At 40.8% G+C, this 22657-nt stretch overlaps 1 protein-coding gene across 2 annotated transcripts in view; it reads right to left on the bottom strand.

The window, feature by feature from the left end:
• The window catches only part of SLCO2A1 (solute carrier organic anion transporter family member 2A1), an 86987-nt gene that overhangs the window by 27405 nt on the left and 36925 nt on the right, over nucleotides 1–22657 (bottom strand). Inside the window, exons 2-7 of one of the 2 annotated variants that reach the window (XM_073625528.1) lie at nucleotides 16305–16442; nucleotides 13313–13475; nucleotides 8106–8333; nucleotides 7924–8022; nucleotides 7169–7302; nucleotides 1530–1608 (exon numbers count right to left, since the gene is read on the bottom strand). In XM_073625528.1, coding sequence (XP_073481629.1) covers nucleotides 1530–1608; nucleotides 7169–7302; nucleotides 7924–8022; nucleotides 8106–8333; nucleotides 13313–13475; nucleotides 16305–16442 — 841 coding nt within the window. The remainder of the gene's footprint in view (nucleotides 1–1529; nucleotides 1609–7168; nucleotides 7303–7923; nucleotides 8023–8105; nucleotides 8334–13312; nucleotides 13476–16304; nucleotides 16443–22657) is intronic. The other variant, XM_073625530.1, reaches the window with a different exon arrangement.

Below are 22657 nucleotides of genomic sequence, written 5' to 3'. Positions count from 1 at the left end.
TTTCTCTCAATGTATTTTACTGTAAGCTTGGTGTATCAAGTGAATCTCACTTTGGGAGTCAAGCCATGCAACTCTATAGATTAACCAGCCTTGTGCTGCAAAGGGACAGTATGCAAGGGAAATTCAAGTGCAACTGTAGTTTCACACACATTAACCTTCGGGGTTGAGACACACTACTAGGGATGGTAGCCAGTCTGCATGTGGAGGCAAATGACTTGGCGGGTGAGGGTAACCCCTGTTGGGGGTGGGAGGACAGATGGGAGAACAGGTGCGCTTTATGTCCCTCACCTCGCAGCTGGACATCCTATACTGGAATCTGTTGCAGCAAAGGGGTCACCTAATGACCAGGCCTGGGTTGTCACAGAGCAAAGGCCTTGCAACAAGTGTAAAGCGGTGGCTTCCTGCAATACGTGTAGATGGTGAAATGAATTCAGTACACAGGTGTTTATGGAGTTCAAGTAACAAGTGTCTGCTTAGAGGCATGAGAAACTCACAAGGCATGGGGTGTGCTCTGCGCCCCCATCCTGTAAGAGGTTATTTACCTGAAAGAAGAAAGGGAGGAAGATGAGCAAGGCCTTGCAACTAGTGTGGCTTTCTCCAATTTGTGTAGATGTAGAGATGAATTCAGTAAACAAGTGCTTATGAAGTTCAGGTGACAAGTGTCTGTGTAGAGGCACAAGAAACTGGCAAGGCATGGGGTGTGCTCTGCGCCCCCATCCTATAACAGGTTTTTCACCTGGTAAAACAATGGGAGGAAGAGCATATTACAGTGTCTGCTGGTTCCAGGAGGGAACCGAAGTGTGAAGAGTTAATGAAGTGCCTGTTGGACTTGGACCTCAAAGGGACGAACTCCCAGTCTCAAGTGGGTATTGATCGCCCATACGCCAACATGCATGAAGATTTAAAACACTAACTTGTGGCTTGGAGTGAGGATAAGGTATATAAAGTGGTCGCCTACATCAGTGGTCATCCACCCTGTCCTCGGGGCCATCTAACAGGCCAGTTTTGCAAGATAACTGAAATACATAACAGGTGATTTCATTTTCTGCTCAGTGTCTAGTCTGCATCTCCCCAAGGTAGTACATAAAACCTGGCCTGATAGTGGGCCCTGAGGACAGGGTTGATGACCACTGGCCTACATGATTACAATATTTGTAACTTTCCTTTTTATTTTTAGGGGTTTCAGGATAAGATTGTATAAATGTAAATAAAAGAAAATGGCCAAACTTTGATAAAGTACTTTTCAATTATAGACCATCCCTGTTTATGTTAAAATCTTTCTGTAACCTCATTGTAAATTTCCTTAACACAAGGAACACAGCCTGTGATATCTGGGCACTGATCATCACATTAGCCGTCATAAGGTTTCTGTTATCATTTGGAAAAGAATAACGCACTTCAGGAATGAAATGTGCAGCGTAAGCAATTGGTAATGTCAGGATTATTATTATGCTTATGAGGAATGAGTTTTGCTCAGCCCTTCCTGTGATATGACTGACTCGGGTACCCCTGTGGTGCTGTCTCCTTACTTTTAATAAATCCGGACAGAGAGCCTTCCTCGCTAGTAGCATCCGGCATCTTTCTCAGAATGTTCTTCTCTGCTGACTTCTAGAACACAAAACAGGAAGAAGTTAGGGAGCATAACACAAATATTTTTATCCTTTTAACCACTTCGCCTCTCACACCTGTTCACCCCCTATGGACCACAGCAATTTTTACATTTCTGCTATGGACCTGTTTATTCAGCAATATCTTTTCACATTACTTAGGATAACAAGGTAATACATATATTGTTTTTGTAAGGACAAACGAGGCTTTCTTTTCATGATATTGTCTTGCAACAGTGATTTTGTTAGCAATCCTTCAACAATAAAACTCAACAAGAAGGTGGAATAATACTGTGCAAAACTATAAACCAAGTATAACAGCTGCTACACTAAATGTGACAAAATTCAATACAAGAGGTGTGGAAAAATGTAGCGCTAACAAAATATGTGCACAAATGATAAGTGCAATAAAATGAAGAAAAATGTATAAAGTCCAACATATAAATGAAAAACTATGTGCACAAATAATAAGTGCAATAAATAAAAAATATGTGTAAAGTCCAACATAAACAATGGTGTAAAAGTGAGTCTCTGGACCCAAATCCTAGCTGGGAAATGGGAAAACAAACAAGTGGAAATCTTCAAACAATGAAGTGTAAATCTTCTTGAGGTGCAAGGAATAATGTGAGACATCCACAATGGTGAATCCGAAAAGTGATACAAATGGGTACTCCTTACCAGAGCAGATGGACCCGGATGTCAGCGACACTGAAAAATAAAGGCTTAAAGATCGAATCTGTGGCACTCTCTGGAAGTGGAGGTCTGGGGTCTTCTACGGGTAGCTCCAAGGGATCTCAATGACCTCGACCCGACCAGGAAGCCGCCACCTCGAAAGGAACCTCCGCAGCAACTCTCATAAAAAAAACAGTGTATATAAAAGAAGAGGGGGTGGCTCCAATAGTGTGGATCCATCTGAGAGTGCCACAGATTTGATCTTTAAGCCCTTATGATTCGGTGTCGCTGACATCCAGGTCCACCTGCTCTGGTAAGAGTACCCATTTGTTTCACTTTTTGGATTCACCATTGTGGATGTCTCACACTATTCCTTGCACCCCAAGAAGATTTACACTTCATTGTTTGAAGATTTCCACTTGTTTGTTTTCCCATTTCCCAGCTAGGATTTGGATCCAGAGACTCACTTTTACACCATTGTTTATGTTGGACTTTACACATATTTTTTATTTATTGCACTTATTATTTGTGCACATAGTTTTTCATTTATATGTTGGACTTTATACATATTTCTTCATTTTATTGCACATATTTAATAAAACTCAATAAAACTAAACAAAACACACTTTTCCTTTTTTTGTTTCAAAATAAATAGTGTTACTGCGTTTAAAATTACACCAAAATTATGATTCTGGTACAAAGCATTGCAAAGTTTTTTACAAATGAAATCAAGTGTTTTTTTTTTCTTTTTTTTCAATTTTGTGCATCGTTAAATGGGAAACGTGTAAATTTATGTAAAATGTGTGAAAATATTAACAAATAATACAAACACAAAAATGTTTAAATATTAATAGTTAATAAAAAAGAAACAAACCAAAAAAATCAGGAATATAATAGTTGAAGGGAGAAGAAGAATAAGAGTTAAAAGTGGTTAAACGTCGAAACATTTTATTGAAAAGAAAAAACAAAAACTTTTTTTCTTGTTTGGTTGCTTTACCTGATATCATTTGCAGATCTAAGTTCATTCCTTTGATCTGCAGCTGAACGAACAGAAAGATACAAAAGTAGCATTATGTTAAATGAGGTTGATTTACTAAAACTGGAAAGTGCAAAATCTGGTGCAGCTGTGCGTGGTAGCAAATGAGCTTCTAACTTCAGTTTGTTCAATTAAAGGGGTTGTAAAGGTAAAAATTTTTTCACCTTAATGCATTCTATGCATTAAGGTGAAAAAACTTTTGACAGTACCGCCGCCCCCAGGCCCCCCGTTTTACTTACCTGACGCCTCGAATCTTCGCTGCTCGTCCTCGTCACCTTCATTGCAGCTCAGCCTGGTCGCTGATTGGCTGCAGTGGATGGATTGAAAGCAGCGCAGCCATTGGCTCGCGCTGCTGTCAATCACATCCGTTGACGCGGCGCGCCGGGGGGCGGGGCCGAGTGATACAGCGAGCGGCTATAGCCGCCGGCTGTATCACTGGAGCGCGCCCGCAAGCACTCACCACCATGCGAGGGAGCTCGCATTAAGGTGGTAAATGCTTGCGGGGAGGAGCTGAAACAGCCGCCGAGGGACCCCAGAAGACCAGGTTCGGGGCCACTCTGTGCAGAACGAGCTGCACAGTGAAGGTAAGTATAACATGTTTGTTATTTTTAAAAAAAAAAAAAATTACCTTTACAACCCCTTTAAGTTTTGACGAAAAAAACTCAGAAGCTGATTGGTTTCTATGCAGAGCTGCACCAGATTTTGCACTCTCCAGCTTTAATAAATTAATCCCATTGCATCTTTCTATATTCCGTCCGAGTCAGACTGCTTTTTTGACAGCTGAAGCTGCAGACACCTTCCTAGAGTGTACAGTGATCCTGGCTTCGAATAATCAAAGCCAGCAATTACTGTATACTGGGAGGTGGGTCCCAGAAGCAGGGAAGAGAGACTGGACATGCCACACCCGTCTTTTGTACAATGATGACATTTTTTGGGCATGTGCAGCATACCCAAAGTCTGGAACTAGTTACCCACTTGCTGACGTGCTAAATCTGAATGACAGCTACAGCTCTGGTGTCCTTCCAGAACCTCGCCCCCCCACGTGTCCTCGGAGCATGCATCGGGCGCAGGTATAGTGCCAATGACAGCGGCCCTTTACTGTGTGATAAGCTGTGTCCAATAACAGCTCCTAGATTGTAAGCTTTAATGAGCAGGGCTCCCTGATTCCTCCTGTATTGAATTGTATTGTAACGGTACTGTCATATTGTAAAGCATAAAAACTGTTGGCACTATATAAATTCTGTATATTAATAATAAAAATAATCACATGTAAGTAAATGCCTGTTACTGGCATTTCCTTTCCTCAGCACTGTCACTATCTGAGGAAAGGAAAGCCGGTAACTGGTAATCCTGTGACAGGCCACACTTAAACTGATCATCAGTGCCCTGATTATCAGTGCAGCCCCATAAGTTTCCATCAGTGCATCATATCAGTGCCCATAAGTGCTGCCTATCAGTGCCACCTATCAGAGCTTATCAGTGCCCATTAGTACACATCAGAGCAGTGGCATCAGTGCTCTTCAGTGCAGCCTATCAGTACCCATCAGCGCAGCCTCATCGTTGCACATCAGTGAAGAAGAAAAATCACAGATTTGCAATATTTTATAACAGAAACAAAGAAAAACTTCTGAAAAATGTTTTCTTTTTTTATTTGTTTGGCAAAAAATGAAAAATAAAACAGTGGTGATTAAATACCACCAAAAGAATGCTCTATCTGTCTCAAAAAAAGATAAAACTTTTAGCTAGGTACAGTGTTGCATGACCACGCAATTGTCATTTAAAGTGTAACAACACAGAAAGCTGAAAATTGGCCTGGGCAGGAAGGGGATGAAAGTACTTAGTAGGCAAGTGGTTATAGACCTTGTCATCAAAACTGCAAGTAAAAGCACAGAAAAAGAGTATTTTAAATGCTTACTTGCAGCATTTTTCCTCTCCATAAACTGTTTACACTTTGGTCCTCTACCCCAGTGTTTCTCAACTCTAGTCCTCAAGGCGCCCCAACAGGTCATGTTTTCAGGATTTCCCTCAGATGAAACAGCTGTGGTAATTACTAAGGCAGTTAAACTAAGCAAATCGCCTGTGCAAAATAATGGGAAGCCTGAAAACATGACCTTTTGGGGCGCCTTGAGGACTGGAGTTGAGAAACAATGCTCTACCCCTAGACTTAACAAGCATTTAACCCTTGCATTGCAAAGGATCATTTTTTTCTGCCTGGAGTGGGGCTTTAATTGCAGTGCTGGCCAGGATTAACAAAAGCTCGGAAGACAAGAAACCTAATAAGAATTGAAACAAGATCCCCTGGTGGCGGACTTTTGAGGCACAAAGATAGTAAAGAATATTCTAATATGAAAGATATTTATTAAAATATGAAAAGTACACAACATTTAATAAAAAGCATATTTAAAGTGGACATTCCAGTGTTGTTATACAAAACAGAATACATATAGCGAGTCTTGGGCTGGATGCTGGAGCGAGCGGTCACAATATCTCATCAGGGTCTTTTCCTGCTTTCCGGCCCCAGTGGGTCCTCTGGTTTCCCTTCCTCCGGGTTGGTGTTGTGTGGGTGTGGGGGAGCTGGACCAGCACTTATGGGCCTGTTCCTGAGGTATGCCTTTATGTTGAACTCTCTGGCTCAAGCAATTTGGAAACAACCTTTCTTGGCACCTCCATGTTTTTAATCGGCAATAAGTGTCATTCCAGTCTATAATACTGATTATCTTGTTTAAACTATACCCCTGAAGAAGGAGAACTATACTCTCACTCTGAAACGCGTTGGGTACAAGAAATATTAGCTCGCTATATGTATTCTGTTTTGTATGACAACACTGGAATGTCCACTTTAAATATGCTTTTTATTAAATGTGTATTTTTCATATTTCAATAAATATTTTTCATATTAGAATATTCTTTACTATCTTTGTGCCTCAAAAGTCCGCCACCAGGGGATCTTGTTTCAATTTTTGCAAATACTGGATGTGGCACAACTATATGCCCAATCATAAACCGACTCACCCTCGCTATAAATCTAATAAGAGCTACACAAATTCTTATTACTGCACAGCCTGCAAAGTGCATCTGCAACTAATGACAACCATTCTGAAGTCTCCTCCTGTACATCTGACTTCAGCTCTTGGAATTGTCACAGGGGGTACAGGGTCATTTACAACATCTACCTCTGCAATCTTTAAAAATACAGTGATGGATATGTGTTAAAATAATTTGCACACAGATTTTTTATGTTTAATTTCTCCATGACTTTTCACAGCAGTCACATGATCAGGAGCCTATCCTGCTGGCTCACATACTCTTTTTGAGTCTACTATAAACATATTTTTATCTTTTTCCTACTGTAACAGATTCAGTAAAAGATCTCTACTAAACCTATGACCTATCTCTACTAAACATATGACATGTAGATTTGTGTGCCTGGAACATTGCTTATGATGTCTTTTCTGAATAAAAAATGAGTTGCAATAAAAAAGGAAGCTCTAACACATCCTCCATCCTCCACCAAGGGTTATTCCCTTAAAACCACAGTGCAGGTCATTGAGTCCAGCCCTCTTGTTACTTTAGTACATTGTGGACCCAAATGATTAAAGTTTCAGAAAGAAAGGTTGCCCATGCTGAAATAAGGGTATTATCTATTTAAAATTCAAGTGAACAATTTTGATCAGGCTTAGGGTTTAAAGTGGAACTCCGTCATTTTTTAATGTTCTTATGGGAAAGGGTTAGACCTTTTATCTGTATTTTAGAGAACCTCCGTTAAACTGAAAGCAGAAAATATAAACACTCTCTCTTTCTAAAACGAAACCCAAACATATGCACGTGATTAAAGATTTTGCAGGCCATTTACCTGGCTTGTCGTCATTTGTTTTGGAAAGAAAAAATAAGGGATGGAGGTTACCACCAAGCATCCACATGCAATGAGAAGGCCGAGCCACCAGGCCCCTATCCACCGAGGATCACTTGGGTTGATCTCCACATCCTCTAAAATCAAAAAGCACAACAGTTGGCATAGCAGATGTAAACAGCAGACAAAAAAAAGATGAACCTGGCATTTCTGAAACATTTCCTTTCATTAAACGATTGCAAAACATGTTTAATCTGCTTCCACATCTAGATGTGTAGACAGGGTGATTTACTAAAGGATTCATTGTACGTTATTCCAGAACACTCAAATTAAACAAGGGTGAATTATAGTAGATTTACCTACCACAGGATTGGGTGTTTCAAAACAACTTTCCTAGGCAGAACACTTAAATAAACCTCCGTAATAACATCTCCATTCTTCTATCTTATTGTTATAAATATTTGTACATCTTCCCCTGATATTCTGTATATTTGCAACTGCTGAAAATCTGTAGTACCATTGTCTGATCTTTGCCAGGTGACAGTAATGGCAAAAGCAGTGTTTTAACAGCAGTACGTTAATATAAAAATCTGCATCTCTAGCCATAGTTATGACAAAAAAATAGAGCAGGTTGTTTTATGGCTTTTTACTTTACAAATTTAGAAAAGAAGAAAAAACATTCTGGGTGGAATTTTCTGATCAGTAAAACCTCAAAGCTGTTATTCAAGCATTAGACATGTTGCTTAATTTCCACTTACCGGGCCTAACTCTACCGATGTCAACAAACATTCTCAAGACCATGGAGCTCAGAAGATAACCAAAAGCCGGACCAAACACAGATATCGCAAACAAAATGGCTGGAAGGAAATCGGTAAAATAAAATTAGACGATTTAAAATTTGGTAAAGTGAAACATTATTACTTTATTTAAAATTCCTTACCTATATACAATGGAGAATTATTTGGTTCAGCAAAATCATCTATGTAGGAAATGCCAAATGGCTGGATGGGGACAGTGCCAATGCCAGCCAAGAGTTGTCCTACAACCATGATGGCCCACATACTGGTGGCTTCCATGGTTTTTGTCTGTGGTGTTTTATGGCCTTGTGATCTTGAACAATATGATGTCTGGTTTTTCCCAGTGCATAACTCCTGAATTGAGGTATTTCCTGTCCAGAGAAAAAAAAACACAATAAAAGAATAAGATATACATATATATATATATATATATATATATATATATATATATATATATATATACACACACACACAGTAAAACCTTGGATTGAGAGCATAATTCGTTCCGGAAACATGCTTGTAATCCAAAGCACTCTTATAGCAAAGCAAATTTCCCCATAAGAAATAATGGAAACTCAGATGATTCGTTTGACAACCATTTATTTATAGGTCTTTCAGTTTATAGTTCATATAAAAACATTTTAGCAATGCGATAGGTTGTGTAACCATATAATGTCCATCCACAAATGGCAGCCTCCACAAGGGGATTAGAAGCAACATCCAGCAGGAGCTACCAAGTATAAAAGAGAAGAGTGGCACCTCTAAGTGTAGCAATATGGTTACATTTAATCAAGGTACAAAATTTAGCAACTCACACGGTTGACGATTAAAGAAGGCACATCTAAGTATGCAGGTATCCGGGGCAAAGCTGTCCACATAGACCATCCTCCGCACCACGGGCTGTCACCGCTGTCAGTCTGCAATCGTGACAGGGAGGACTACCCTGCAGTAGAGTGATTTGAAAGCGAAGCGCTCGTGGAGCACAGCATGGAAGGGATGACATCGATGGCGGTACGGAGGACTGTCTATGTGGACAGCTTTACCCCGGATGCCTGAATACTTAGATGTGCCTGTTTTAATCATCAACCATGTGAGTTGCTAAATGTTGTACCTTCATTATTATTATTATTATTATTATTATTATTATTATTCAGGATTTATATAGCGCCAACAGTTTACGCAGCGCTTTACAATATAAAAGGGAGACAATACAGTTATAATATAATACAATACAATAGGATTAAGAGGGCCCTGCTCATTAAATTTAACCTTATTTTTCTTCACTTAGAGGCGCCGCTCTTCTCTTTTATACCCAGTTAATACTTGACGCTACTTGTATATCAAGACATCTCTTGTTTATCAAGTCAAAATGTATTTAAAAATTTTGCTTATCTTGCAAAACGCTCTCAAACCAAGTTACTCTCAAACCAAGGCAAAACACCTGCTTTACAAAAATTATCTCACAAAATAATAGATATGTGTAGCCAAATCCATCCCAAATGATCTTTCTTATGCCTGGTACACACGATGAGATTATCGGACGAATGATCATCCATTTATTTTTTTTGCATGCATGCTAGTCTCATATCGAAAATAAAATAGGTTACTAACGGAAATTCTTGTACAACAGAATACAAATTTGGAAGTGAAGTACTGTGTTGTAGTGTATTTGTATTGTATTTTCGGAACAACAACTGCACTGATTAAACGAAAATCGTCCGATCTGGTATCATACGAGAAAAATTTTCATGCTTGTCCCATCGAATAATATCGGATGAACTGTCGTGATCGGCTCTCGAAAGCTGTTTACTAACGATCCGATTATTGTAGGATTCCTTCGAAAGCGGTATTTTTCGTACGATTTTCTGATCATGTGTACAGGGCATCAGGAGCAAAAAGTAATTTGGCCCACACTGGATGTTTCCTGCTGTTTGAAGCTCTCTAAAGGTGTTGCCAAAATTGGCAGGTTGAGGCATTTATCAATAAATTAATATTTAGAAGCGTACCTGTAAAATATGAGGACAATTAGATCACTGGACAACTGAGCAGAAGCCTTTTGTCCTCTAATTTCAGCACTGGTATTTGTCTATGTGCAACTTTTATGATGGCCAGATGCTTTCAGAGCAAGTTAGGGATCCATCTATATTTCATGTACTAGTTTATGCAACAGTTTAGTGTTTGGGCAAAACATTTTTAGTTTTGCATGGAGTGGTCTGCATCCCCGCTGAAGATATTTTAATTCTCGGTGATCACTTTCACAAAGACAGAAAGAGAGAAGAAACCTAAATTTTAGTTATTATGGGAGCAAGAGAAAAGGCTAAACCTTTCAACGGGGACAAATGTTCTGGTGACAACAGTCTAAGATGAGAATTTGCAGAGATTTTCTCTCATTTCCTGTTGTGTCTGCAAGGCAGTAAGTGAGGGAAAATCTCCCCAGCAGCACACTAACAGCAACAAATAACCTCAAAGGGGTTTTAGCTCTTCCCTATCCCATCCAAAACCATAACTAGAGGTCGACCGATATATCGGCCGGCCGATATATCGGCCGATATTTGGCTTTTTTTACTTAATCGGCATCGGCCGATTGTGCTGATAAAAAAAGCCGATTATAACTTCAGCGGGACTTGCAAATGACTTCTGTAATAGAAGTCAACTGCAAGTTGTCTGAAGTTTTCTTCTCTCCTCCTCTGGGCAGCCTGCCAAATCTGATAACAAGATACATTTGTATCTCTTCAGGTTCTTTTATCAATAGACTGAACTCCTTGTGTAGAATTTCTCAGTTTAACCATTTAAAGACTAAATCTTTTTTGACATTTGTTGCTTACAAGTAAAAATCCTGTATTTTCTGCTAGAAAATCACTTAGAACCCCCAAACATTATATATATATTTTTTTTAGCAGAGACCCTAGGGAATAAAATAGCGGTTGTTGCAATATTTTATGTCACACGGTATTTGCGCAGCGGTCTTTCAAACGAAATTTTTTTTAAAAAATACACTAATTAAAAAAAAAAATAAGCAGTAAAGTTAGCCCATTTTTTTCGTCCAAAAGTTTTGATTACCTGTTTTTGTGTATTTAATATTTAAGATATCGTTATTTTTTTGTATTCTAAATTATACATACAAGTGAACTGATTGGAGGTTTGTTTTGTTCAATAAATGTTTAAATGTAAAAAATTTTCTGTATCACTTATTACTTAAGGTTGCTTGCACACTGGAGCAGGCATGCGTTGACGGTAAAACGCTGTTAGTTTTAGCGGCGCTTTACCGTCATTTTAGCGGCGCTATTTGGCCAGCTAGCGGCCGAGGAAGGGGTTAAATGCGCCCCTGAAGTGCTGCTGCCGAAACGCTTTGCAGGCGCTTCGGCAGCGGTGCGCATTCATTTCAATGGGCAGGAGTGGTGGAGGAGTGGTATACACCGCTCCAAAGATGCCGCATGCAGGACTTTTTTTTACATCCTGCCAGCGCATCGCCTCAGTGTGAAAGCACTCGGGATATCACACTGAGACTGTAGGGAAGCTGTTTCACAGGCACTTTACAGGCGCTATTTTTAGCCCAAAAGCGCCTAAAAAAACGCCCCAGCGTGAAAGGGGTCTAACTGTTAGATTTTATGAGATGAAGGGGGAAAAAAAAGAAAAAAAAAAATCGGCATCATATATCGGCCCAAAAAAATCGGCATCATATATCGGCCATCGGCCACCGCGATTTCTAAATATCGGCATCGGCCAGAGAAAAACCCATATCGGTCGACCTCTAACCATAACATAAAGTTTTCAATTCACATACACTTAAAACAGAATTTTAGAAGCCTAAATACACGCGTAAAATACATACACAGTCTTTTACCTGTCAATCCATTTAGTTCTAAAATTTACACAGACCAGTTGGTGACTTGACTTTTCTCTAATGCCGTTCATAAATGCAGGTACTTTCACTAGCTTTTTTTTACTATTAATGGTTTTTGATGAATTCTTGTGTCTGGATTTCTGTTTTACCTTCAGCAGTGAGATACGCCTAAGTGTTATGCCCCGTACACACGGTCGGACTTTGTTCGAACATTCCAACAACAAAATCCTAGGATTTTTTCCGACGGATGTTGGCTCAAACTTGTCTTACATACACACGGTCACACAAAGTTGTTGGAAAATCCGATCATTCTGAACGCGGTGACGTAAAACACGTACGTCGGGACTATAAACGGGGCAGTGGCCAATAGCTTTCATCTCTTTATTTATTCTGAGCATGCGTGACACTTTGTCTGTCGGAATTTCCGACAACGGATTTTGTTGTCAGAAAATTTTATATCCTGCTCTCAAACTTTGTGTGTCGGAAAATCCGATGGAAAATGTCCGATGGAGCCCACACATGGTCGGAATTTCCGACAACACGCTCCGATCGGACATTTTCCATCGGAAAATCCGACCGTGTGTACGGGGATTTGGGATGAGATTACTTGTTAGGTGTTCATTTTTAGCAATAGTTTAGGAAGGGGTAGGTTAAAGTGGTTGTTAACCCACTTTTACTTAATGATGCCATCCACACTGTACCACTATAACAAGTTTCCCTGTGCCTGTGTTCTGTAAAAAAAACAGGAGGAGAGAGAGAAAAAGCCACACGTCAGCTGAGCGGCGGGAGCGGAGCTCATACAGGTACAGATGGGGAAGATTTTTTACAGAAGACAAGCACAGGGAAACTTCTTCTAATGGTACAGAGCAGACGGCACCATTTAATAGCAGATTTGCAATCAGCAGGAGCGGGGGACAGGCACAGGTACAACCAGGGAGGGGAGGGGGAAGGAGGACAGAGGACACAGAAACAGGGAAAGTTGCAGACAGGAGAGCTGCGGCTGAAGGAATCACGCAAACAGACCACGATGCCATGGTCAGCAGCCATGATTATCGCGGTCTGTTTGCAGAGGGGAGGCATAGCCAGGCAGGATCAGACAGCTATTTTAGGGTATACATGGGGGCCAAATTACACAGCACAAGTGCTGTGCTGTATGACATGCTTTAAAGGAACAAGATCAGGATTTTTTTTTTGGGGGTTAACAAACGCTTTAAGTGTTAAGGTAAGTTTTAACGGTCTGGTTGATAAAGTTATGGGGTTAGACGGTTACCGGTTACTGGTTAGGGTAATGATGGCTGTCAGAAATGGGTGATGGGGAAGGAGGTTCAAATTCTGCCCTCAAAAGTAACCTATTAAAATAAATATCCTTAAAATATCTCTACAGCTAGAAATCCAATCGCTTTCCTACTTTTTAAGAATTGCACGACACATCATATCCCACAAGCTTCTGGTGGACAGTATGACATGGTCTTTACAAGCTCAGCAGTCTATCAAACATAAACATACCATTTTCCAGTGATGTGTACTGATATTTCTCAGAAAGGAAGTGCGGCACTGTCAGAAGGAATGTCCCCGAAGCTAGCAACAGGCCACCAATACCAATAATACGCGGCCGGTGTAGGCGGCTTCCAAAATAGCTGATGAAGATTATAAGCACAGCGTTGCTGATCTAAAACACGAAAGAGCAAAAAGGTCAGGACAGAAACATAGCAGAGAGATCACAGAATGTATATTATTATTGGTTACAGATAGAAGCATGTGTTGCTCAGAGTAGAAAAGGCTGTAATTTTTTATCCTGGTGAATATGAACATATGTTAAACATAAAAGGAGAGATAACATTTCCAGGAATTTAGAATAGAAGTAACCTTATTTCTAGATTTGACTGTTTTTAAGGGTATTAGAAACAGAATATGCATTAAGACACATTTTATTGAGACTGATTGCAATAGTTTTATAATTGTTTCCAGCTGCCATCATCCTAACTGGTTCATAATGGTCCTAAAAGGACAGCTAGTGAGATTTGGACCTAACTGTCAACCACTGGATGCTTACAGGGATCAAGCTACAACGCTAATTGATAGATTCAAGCAGAAAGGATATCATAGGGGTACTTTAGAGAAAACTTGTCAAAAGATAGAAAATCTGGGCAGGGACTGCCTTTTATTAGACAAACCAAAAAAAGCACTTCCTGTACTTTTGATTTTGCTATGCAATTTATTCACTCTAGGGAGTGTTGATTCCTTAGCAAAGCCACAGCCCCCTCCCTCCTGCTATGGAATAGCCTTCTCCTCTTCTGGAAGTGTCTAATCATTCTCTGTGCTGACCAGTGGCGGCCCGTCCATAGGGGGCGCATGGGCGCCGCCCCCCCTCCAGGCAGTCACAAAAAAAAAAATGTAAAAAAAAAATTATAATACTGGCCCGCACTGTGTTCGGATGCTTGCAGCGCTTTTCAAAGCGCCGAGTAGCTTCCGCCCGGCGCTCGTAGTATCTATTACTATGCCCGGGCGGTTTGATTGTCACTTCCTGTTTTCTCTCTCCCATTGCGCCCGGAAGAGAGGAAACAGGAATTATGGGAGGAGTGGATTCCTCCATCGCTGCTGCCAGTGCCCACACAGTAGGAGAGGACACCACACAGCAAGTTAAGTACTGCTGTGCTCCCATGGAGAACAGGGGGTGGAAGGGGGGGCTCGATGTGACAAAGGAAAGGCTGCATTTGGTGGACACAGGCTGCATTTGGTGGGACACAGGCTGAATTTGGTGAGACACAGGCTGCATTTGGTGAGACACAGGCTGCATTTGGTGGACACAGGCAAGCTGCATTTGATGGGACACAGGCTGCATTTGGTGGACACAGGTTGTATTTGGTGGACACAGGCAAGGCTGCATTTGGTGGACACGGGCTGCATTTGGTGGGACACAGGCTGCATTTGGTGGGACACAGGCTGCATTTGGTGGGACACAGGCTGCATTTGGTGGGACACAGGCTGCATTTGGTGAGACACAGGCTGCATTTGGTGGACACAGGCTGCATTTGGTGGACACAGGCTGCATTTGGTAGACACAGGCTGGCTGCATTTGGTGGGACACAGGCTCCATTTGGTGGACACAGGCTGGCTGCATTTGGTGGGACACAGGCTGCATTTGGTGGACACAGGCTGCATTTGGTGGGACACAGGCTGCATTTTGTGGGACACAGGCTGCATTTTGTGGGACACAGACTGCATTTGGTGGGCCACAGACTGCATTTGGTGGGACACAGGCTGCATTTTGTGTGACACAGGCTGCATTTTATGGGACATACGCTGCAAGTAAGGACGGACTCCGCTGGGGACACCTGATGGCATCTGGTGGCAGGCGACACCTGATGGCATCTGGTGGCAGGCGACATGGCTAGTGACATGCTCAGGGCTCCCACTGATTCTGCATTATGGTGAGTTGAATGATTTCATTTTATATTACAATGTAATACTAGAAATAATGCGCTTCAATCATCCTGACACCATAACAACCATGGTGCCGGGATGATTGGAGTGCTAACACCAGGTGTTTGGAGTATCTTTATCTACTGATTGTTAAACTTTCTAGAATACACATATTTTTATTGATGTGTAGGATCTGGGCCTGCTGTCCCTCCATCCCTCTCTCCCTCCATCCCTCGTTCATCTCAGACGCTAACCACACCACCTTAGAGCCACGCCCACTATTACGCTGAAGTCATGCCCATTTTCACCAAGTGGGAGGGGTCAAAAAGGAAGGGCCGAGTCTGGCGTCCCCCCATACTAAAACTTCACCAGCCGCCACTGGTGCTGACCCACCTACTTCTACCCTTTTTTCACCTCCTTACATTATATTTTATGTGGCTTCTTAGGGACCAGCAAGGGGGAATACTTTAGAGTGTCATTTTTGAGTCTGCTAAGGCTGTTGACCTTACATTCAAAATAGTGGTGCCCAGCAGCAGTCTCAGACTATTTAGATGTCTACTCAAGGGAGGTTTTTAAAGGTAAATAACAAATATAAATTAATATAAAATACAGTAAATGCACATACAATTTTATGGGAAGTTGTTTAAATGAATGATCTGGCATCAGGGTCTTTTTACAGAAAAGAGGAAATGGCTACCTATTATGTATGTTACTGAGAGTCTCCTACACTTCCACTCTCAACTGAAGTTACTCACGAGAAGGCCATGCAAAGCAAACATAAAAGCAGATGTACACACAAATTATGTTTTGTGGTACTCATTCTTTCCTGCATACCTGATATACAAACCCACTTGGACCTTATAGTAAGTACAGTCCCATCTACTGATGATGTCTACTGAGAGAAAAAAGGCAATGGTGCCCCAAAAATGCATGTGGATTCAAGCTATAATTTTCTTGGTGCACATTAGTTAATGAAAGCTCACGCCTGACTGATAGCTTTCGGGAGTCCCTTCACTTGTCCTTTCATTCAATTTTTATAGAAAAAAATGCCACAGGGTCAGAATGTTCTACTTACTTCATGGATACTGGACAGGAGACCAGAAGAGGAACTTGAAAGACCAAATCTCTTTTCAATTGTAGTTAGGCTGCTCTTGAAGTATGCACTGTACAGGAGCTGAGAGAGCTGGAGAAGCGCATGGCAAAATACAAACACCTGAGAGGTAAAAACAGAGATTATCAGTTAGCTCTCCATTGTAATATTGTGCTCACTTATAGCGGCGTCTGTGTGCTCATAATACAAGAATATTGTGAGACTCACAACTGAATACCAATAAATGTATCATTTTGATTTATCTATGTCTCCTTCTGAATTTTTATAAAGTGATATGAAAGTGGATTCAAACCTAAAAACACAAATTCATATCTGACAACTTATCAATTCTTAGATGGGGTTGCTGCATTCATTTTTTTATGAGCTTTTTTTGCTTTATTTTTGCCTGGTGATCCTAAAACATATTCCAGTCCTAGGATGACAACACTCATTTGCCCTTTTGTATTTACTTGATAACAGTCGGCACAGGCAAAGAGCACAGGAAATCATCAGCTTACAAAATTTTCAGGTAAGACCAACAGGTTTTTTTTAACTTATCAAACAGAAATAACAAAACACTTTCAATGTATATAACAAACCAAAAAGGACCCAATAACAGACGTTGACTGTACAGTTTGTCTTTTACTTCTTCCATTTGCTTTGTTTAATCACTTCTGTACAAGTCAATTTAGCAGCAGATCTAAGGCAAGAGCCCACAGACTCTTGATTAGTGGACTGTATACAATAGTAAGAGCTCAGCATATAGAATAGTTACGATCTTCTATAGTGCAATCTGGTTTATATTTAGCTTTAATATTTGCATAATATTGTGAGTAAAAAGAGGCGGAGGAGAAATGGCGTTATCAGTCATGTGTGCCTAGGGCTGATTGATCTTTAAATATTATCCTGCAGACCTTTAGTAACCACTTGTGACGTATAGTGTGGTATCAAAGTTCCCTGCCTGTACATGACATCCTTGTAGTCTCGGTCTGTAATTGTGGTCTATTCAATTACTCACCAACCACAAAGGCCCATATTAAATAAAGAGCTTAAAGGAAGTATGACTATTTTATATAAACTGGGTTGTACAATAGACTAAATACTAATATGTGTGTCACCAGAGAAGAGAAACGTTGCTTAAAGCTATGGATTTACTGTAGTTTATCATTCAGTAATTTATTCCTGGCTCAGTCCTGAGGCTAAATTAATCATTTTCGGGTTAATATCAAGGTGCTAACACTGTTATAGAGACCCTGTCACCAACTTAAAGTGGTTATAAACCCAAAAAAGTATGCATCGCATACTAGCTCATTATGAAATACTTACCTTTGATTGAAGCTGTTGCAGCAGCCCCGCACACCGCTGTGACCGGGGACATATCTCCCGGAGTTATTTCCAGGTTCGCGGGCTACGGCGCTGTGATTGGCCGGAGCTACAATGACGTCACTCCAGCGCATGCACGCAGGAGCCGCCGGTCACGGCACGGCTGCTGAAGAAATGGCACAAGTGGCCCGTTTCTTCAGTGCGCATGTGCTGATGACATAGACGCAAGCGTATATGGTAAATATCTCCTAAACCGTGCAGGTTTAGGAGATATTTACAGTACCTACAGGTAAGCCTTATTATAGGCTTACCTGTAGGTATAACTGGTGTAACAGGGTTTACAACCACTTTAACACTCTTTTAGAGACCCTGGCACCAACTTAACACTGTTATAGAGACCCTGTCACCAACTTAACACTGTTTTAAAGACCCTGGCACCAACGTAACATTGTTATAGAGACCCTGGAACCAACATAACACTGTTATAGAGACCATGGCATCAACTTAACATTGTTATAGAGACCCTGGCACCAACATAACACTGTTATAGAGACCCTGGCACCAACTTAACACTTTTATAGAGACCCTGGAACCAACATAACACTGTTATAGAGATCCTGGCACCAATATAACACTGTTATAGAGACCCTGTCACCAACTTAAAGCAAACCTTCACTTAAAATGACATCTTGTGCTGCCCTGCCTTCTCCCCCATCCTCACTTACCAATGGACTTTTTTTTACAATATACTTTATTCATGCTGAAATCTAGAATACAGAATACTTTATTAATCCCAAAGAGAAATTGGGAAATTGTTGTGACACAGCCACACTCAACAAAGACAACACAAGATCACCACAATGAACAGAACAAGATACAAAGACACAACAAAATTACCAATAACAGCCATTGGCACCAAATAAAACTGAAACCACACTCTAATAAACCATCCATACAATTAAAATACAACATAGAATAAATAACGCAGATTAAAAAAAACAGAAAATCTAACTATCAAATGCAACTAATACACCACTTTCTTTAATATTACCCCAAATAATAATTAACATAATACCAACATACTATAAAAACAACATACAGTGGGGACGGAAAGTATTCAGACCCCGTTAAATTTTTCACTCTTTGTTATATTGTAGCCATTTGCTAAAATCATTTAGGGTCATTTTTTTCCTCATTAATGTACACACAGCACCCCATATTGACAGAAAAACACAGAATTATTGACATTTTTGCAGATTTATTAAAAAAGAAAAACTGAAATATCACATGGTCCTAAGTATTCAGACCCTTTGCTCAGTATTTAGTAGAAGCACCCTTTTGATCTAATACAGCCATGAATCTTTTTGGGAAAGATGCAACAAGTTTTTCACACCTGGATTTGGGGATCCTCTGCCATTCCTCCTTGCAGATCCTCTCCAGTTCTGTCAGGTTGGATGGCAAACATTGGTGGACAGCCATTTTTAGGCCTCTCCAGAGATGCTCAATTGGGTTTAAGTCAGGGCTCCGCCTGGGCCATTCGAGAACAGTCACAGAGTTGTTGTGAAGCCACTCCTTCGTTATTTTAGCTGTGTGCTTAGGGTCATTGTCTTGTTGGAAGGTAAACCTTCAGCCCAGTCTGAGGTCCTGAGCACTCTGGAGAAGGTTTTCATCCAGGATATCCCTGTACATGGCAGCATTCATCTTTCCCTCGATTGCAACCAGTCATCCTGTCCCTGCAGCTGAAAAACACCCCCACAGCATGATGCTGCCACCACCATGCTTCACTGTTGGGACTGTATTGGACAGGTGATGAGCAGTGCCTGGTTTTCTCCACACATACCGCTTAGAATTAAGGCCAAAAAGTTCTATCTTGGTCTCATCAGACCAGAGAATCTTATTTCTCACCATCTTGGAGTCCTTCAGGTGTTTTTTAGCAAACTCTGGCCACTCTGCCATAAAGCCCCGACTGGTGGAGGGCTGCAGTGATGGTTGACTTTCTACAACTTCCTCCCATCTCTCGACTGCATCTCTGGAGCTCAGCCACAGTGATCTTTGGGTTCTTCTTTACCTCTCTCACCAAGGCTCTTCTCCCCCCAATAGCTCAGTTTGGCCGGACGGCCAACTCTAGGAAGGGTTTTGGTCGTCCCAAATGTCTTCCATTTAAGGATTACGGAGGCCACTGTGCTCTTAGGAACCTTGAGTGCAGCAAAAATTTTTTTGTAACCTTGGCCAGATCTGTGCCTTGCCACAATTTTGTCCCTGAGCTCTTCAGGCAGTTCCTTTGACCTCATGATTCTCATTTGCTTTGACATGCATCAAACACAGCTGGACTCAAATGAAGGTGTAGAACCATCTCAAGGATGATCAGAAGAAATGGTCAGCACCTGAGTTAAATGTATGAGTGTCACAGCAAAGGGTCTGAATACTTAGGACCATGTGATATTTCAGTTTTTCTTTTTTAATAAATTTGCAAAAATGTCAACAATTCTGTGTTTTTATGTCAATATGGGGTGCTGTGTGTACATTAATGAGGAAAAAAAATGAACTTAAATGATTTTAGCAAATGGCTGCAATATAACAGAGAGTGAAAAATGTAAGGGGGTCTGAATACTTTCCATCCCCACTGTAAAATCCTGATCATAAATCAGAATTAAAGGAGTTGTAAAGGCAGAAGGTTTTTTTTATCTTAATGCATTCTATGCCTATGCATTAAGATAAAAAACCTTGTTTGTGTGTTTAGCAGCCTCCCCAGCACCCCCTAATTACTTACCTGAGCCCCATCTCTCTTCATCTATGTGCATGAGTCTCTTAGTCGTCTGGAACTCTCCTTCTGATTGGCTGAGACACAGCAGGGGCGCCATTGGCTCCCGTGGCTGTCAATCAAAGTCAGTTAGCTAATCAGGGGAGAGAGGGGGGGACAGGTCAGGGCTCCATGTCTGAATAGACACATGGAGCTGTGACTTGGCTCGGGTGCCCCCATAGCAAGCTGGTGGCTGTGTGGGCACTCGTCAGGAGGGAGGGGCCAGGAGCAGCAAAGAGGGACCCGAGAAGAGGAGGATCTGGGCTGCTCTGTGCAAAACCAACTGCACAAAAGATTAGCAACAGGGAAGTCTGAAATCTTCCCTGTCTTTGCATGTGCATGGAAACCCCCTTGCATGTGCGCAGATGTGACGACGGGCTCTGCCAGGATCCAAAGGTCCTGTGCAAGCACAGTAATGACTTTCTGAGTCACTGTTTTGGAACAAGTATTAATGTCTTGTAAGGGAAATTAAAGCCTAACTCCAAGTTTTAGCAAACTTTAAATAGTTTGTTTGGACCAGCTTGGAGAGATGGATGGATGATGGCACAATCTCCACCTCAGCCAATCAGAAGAAGCTTGTATTCATTCAGAAAATACAAAGCTTCCTGTAAACGACTGAGCAGCACTCAGCCCGGCTCATTTTTGTTCTGGAAGTGGTCCAGGAGGTCCCTGTATCTCTGCTGGAGCACAGTGCTGTATACTGTATGTAGGTGATGCTACATACATTTTATACTGTGAACACAACTTCTGCATGTGTTTGGTGAAGGAAATAGTTTGTTTGGACCAGCATGGTCAAAAAACTATTTAAAGCTTGCTTAAACTTGGAGTTAGGCTTTTTGTGGGAGTTAAGTCCTTAGCTGCACACTTGTTCTGGATTACTAGCTCAGAGTATTAAAACCAGAGGATCAACATGACAGACTGGCAATCAGTATCTGTAGAATAGCAAAAATTAATAATGAAGCATCCATGTTTTATTAGAAAAGGCTTTAAGATTTTAAGTAATTCTGAATGAATGGAAATTGTGTTTCAGCTGCATTGTATTTAGAGCTATTCCATTTTAAAGAACATTTGTTTGTTGCTGTTTGAAGGTTGTCTTCTGGGAAGATTTTCACTTCCTGTGTGGCTACCAGGACAGGAAGGGAGCAGAATGTCTCCAAAGGTGACAGTAGAAGAAGGGTTGAGTGGGAAAGAGTTATAACATCTGCCTGGTTTTTATCATCATCATATTGTAGAAGTTCTACTCACCTTTTATGTGGTCTCCAGGACAAATAGTAAGGGGTTGTGTCCTCAACATACAGAAATAAAAACATGACTGAGGTCTAACCTTTTCCATTCTAGTCAAAACAAAACCCAAAAAACTTGAATTTGGTTATAAAGCTGTATTTTTTTAAAAAAAACTGTAAAACTTGTAATACCACTACATTATATTCATGTTACAAAAGATATTAATAAACATTGTCTGTGTATTTATGTCTCTTATAAATAAAACATTTTCTTGGATAAAAGAATACTATTATTACCATCTGCCTTTATGCATGTAAATGATTTCACGACAGACAATACACTTTACAGCATATTTGCATTTGCTAGGAAGTTAAATGCAGCATATTGCATATTGTTCCATGGTATTAGCCATCTTTAGTCAAATCAGACTTAGTACAAGCAGCCTCTGTTTTAATATGGTTCTTTAGTGAACAAAGCTGGCTTATGTAGGCAAAAAGTAGCAATCCTGACAATATATGATCAACAAATTGACAATCTTTACAATATGTGGGCAACAAATAAGCAATTCTTTCAATAGCACAGCAATGACCATAGCAGTGACAGTACAGGAACCCAGTATGCCTATCACCACCAACATCAAACCCTCACTTTATTACAGGCATCTAATAACATGCAACATGTATCCTCCATGGCCAAAAGGGAGAGCTGGAGGAGAAAGCCGAGCTCATACTTCCTCCCGGGTCTCTCCTTCTTACCAGTGCCAGTTTGTGGCTCCAGCCTCTTGCTGACAGGAATACTGACACTACTGGTGGCTCCGAGTTCCAGTATTTAAACTCATCACTGGATTTCTTGTAAATGAATGAAGCTGGCTTAAAAATATGTAGGCAAAAAAAGCAATCCTGACAATATAGGAGCAACAAATTGGTGACCTTTAAAATACGTGGGCAGCAAATAGGCAATTGTGACAATACATGGGCAATGATGATAATGG

Source organism: Aquarana catesbeiana, linkage group LG04, assembly GCF_042186555.1.
Source record: "Aquarana catesbeiana isolate 2022-GZ linkage group LG04, ASM4218655v1, whole genome shotgun sequence".
Taxonomy (NCBI): domain Eukaryota; kingdom Metazoa; phylum Chordata; class Amphibia; order Anura; family Ranidae; genus Aquarana; species Aquarana catesbeiana.
The sequence above is the reverse complement of the archived record's forward strand: the minus strand, read 5'-3'. Positions and strand labels throughout refer to the sequence as shown.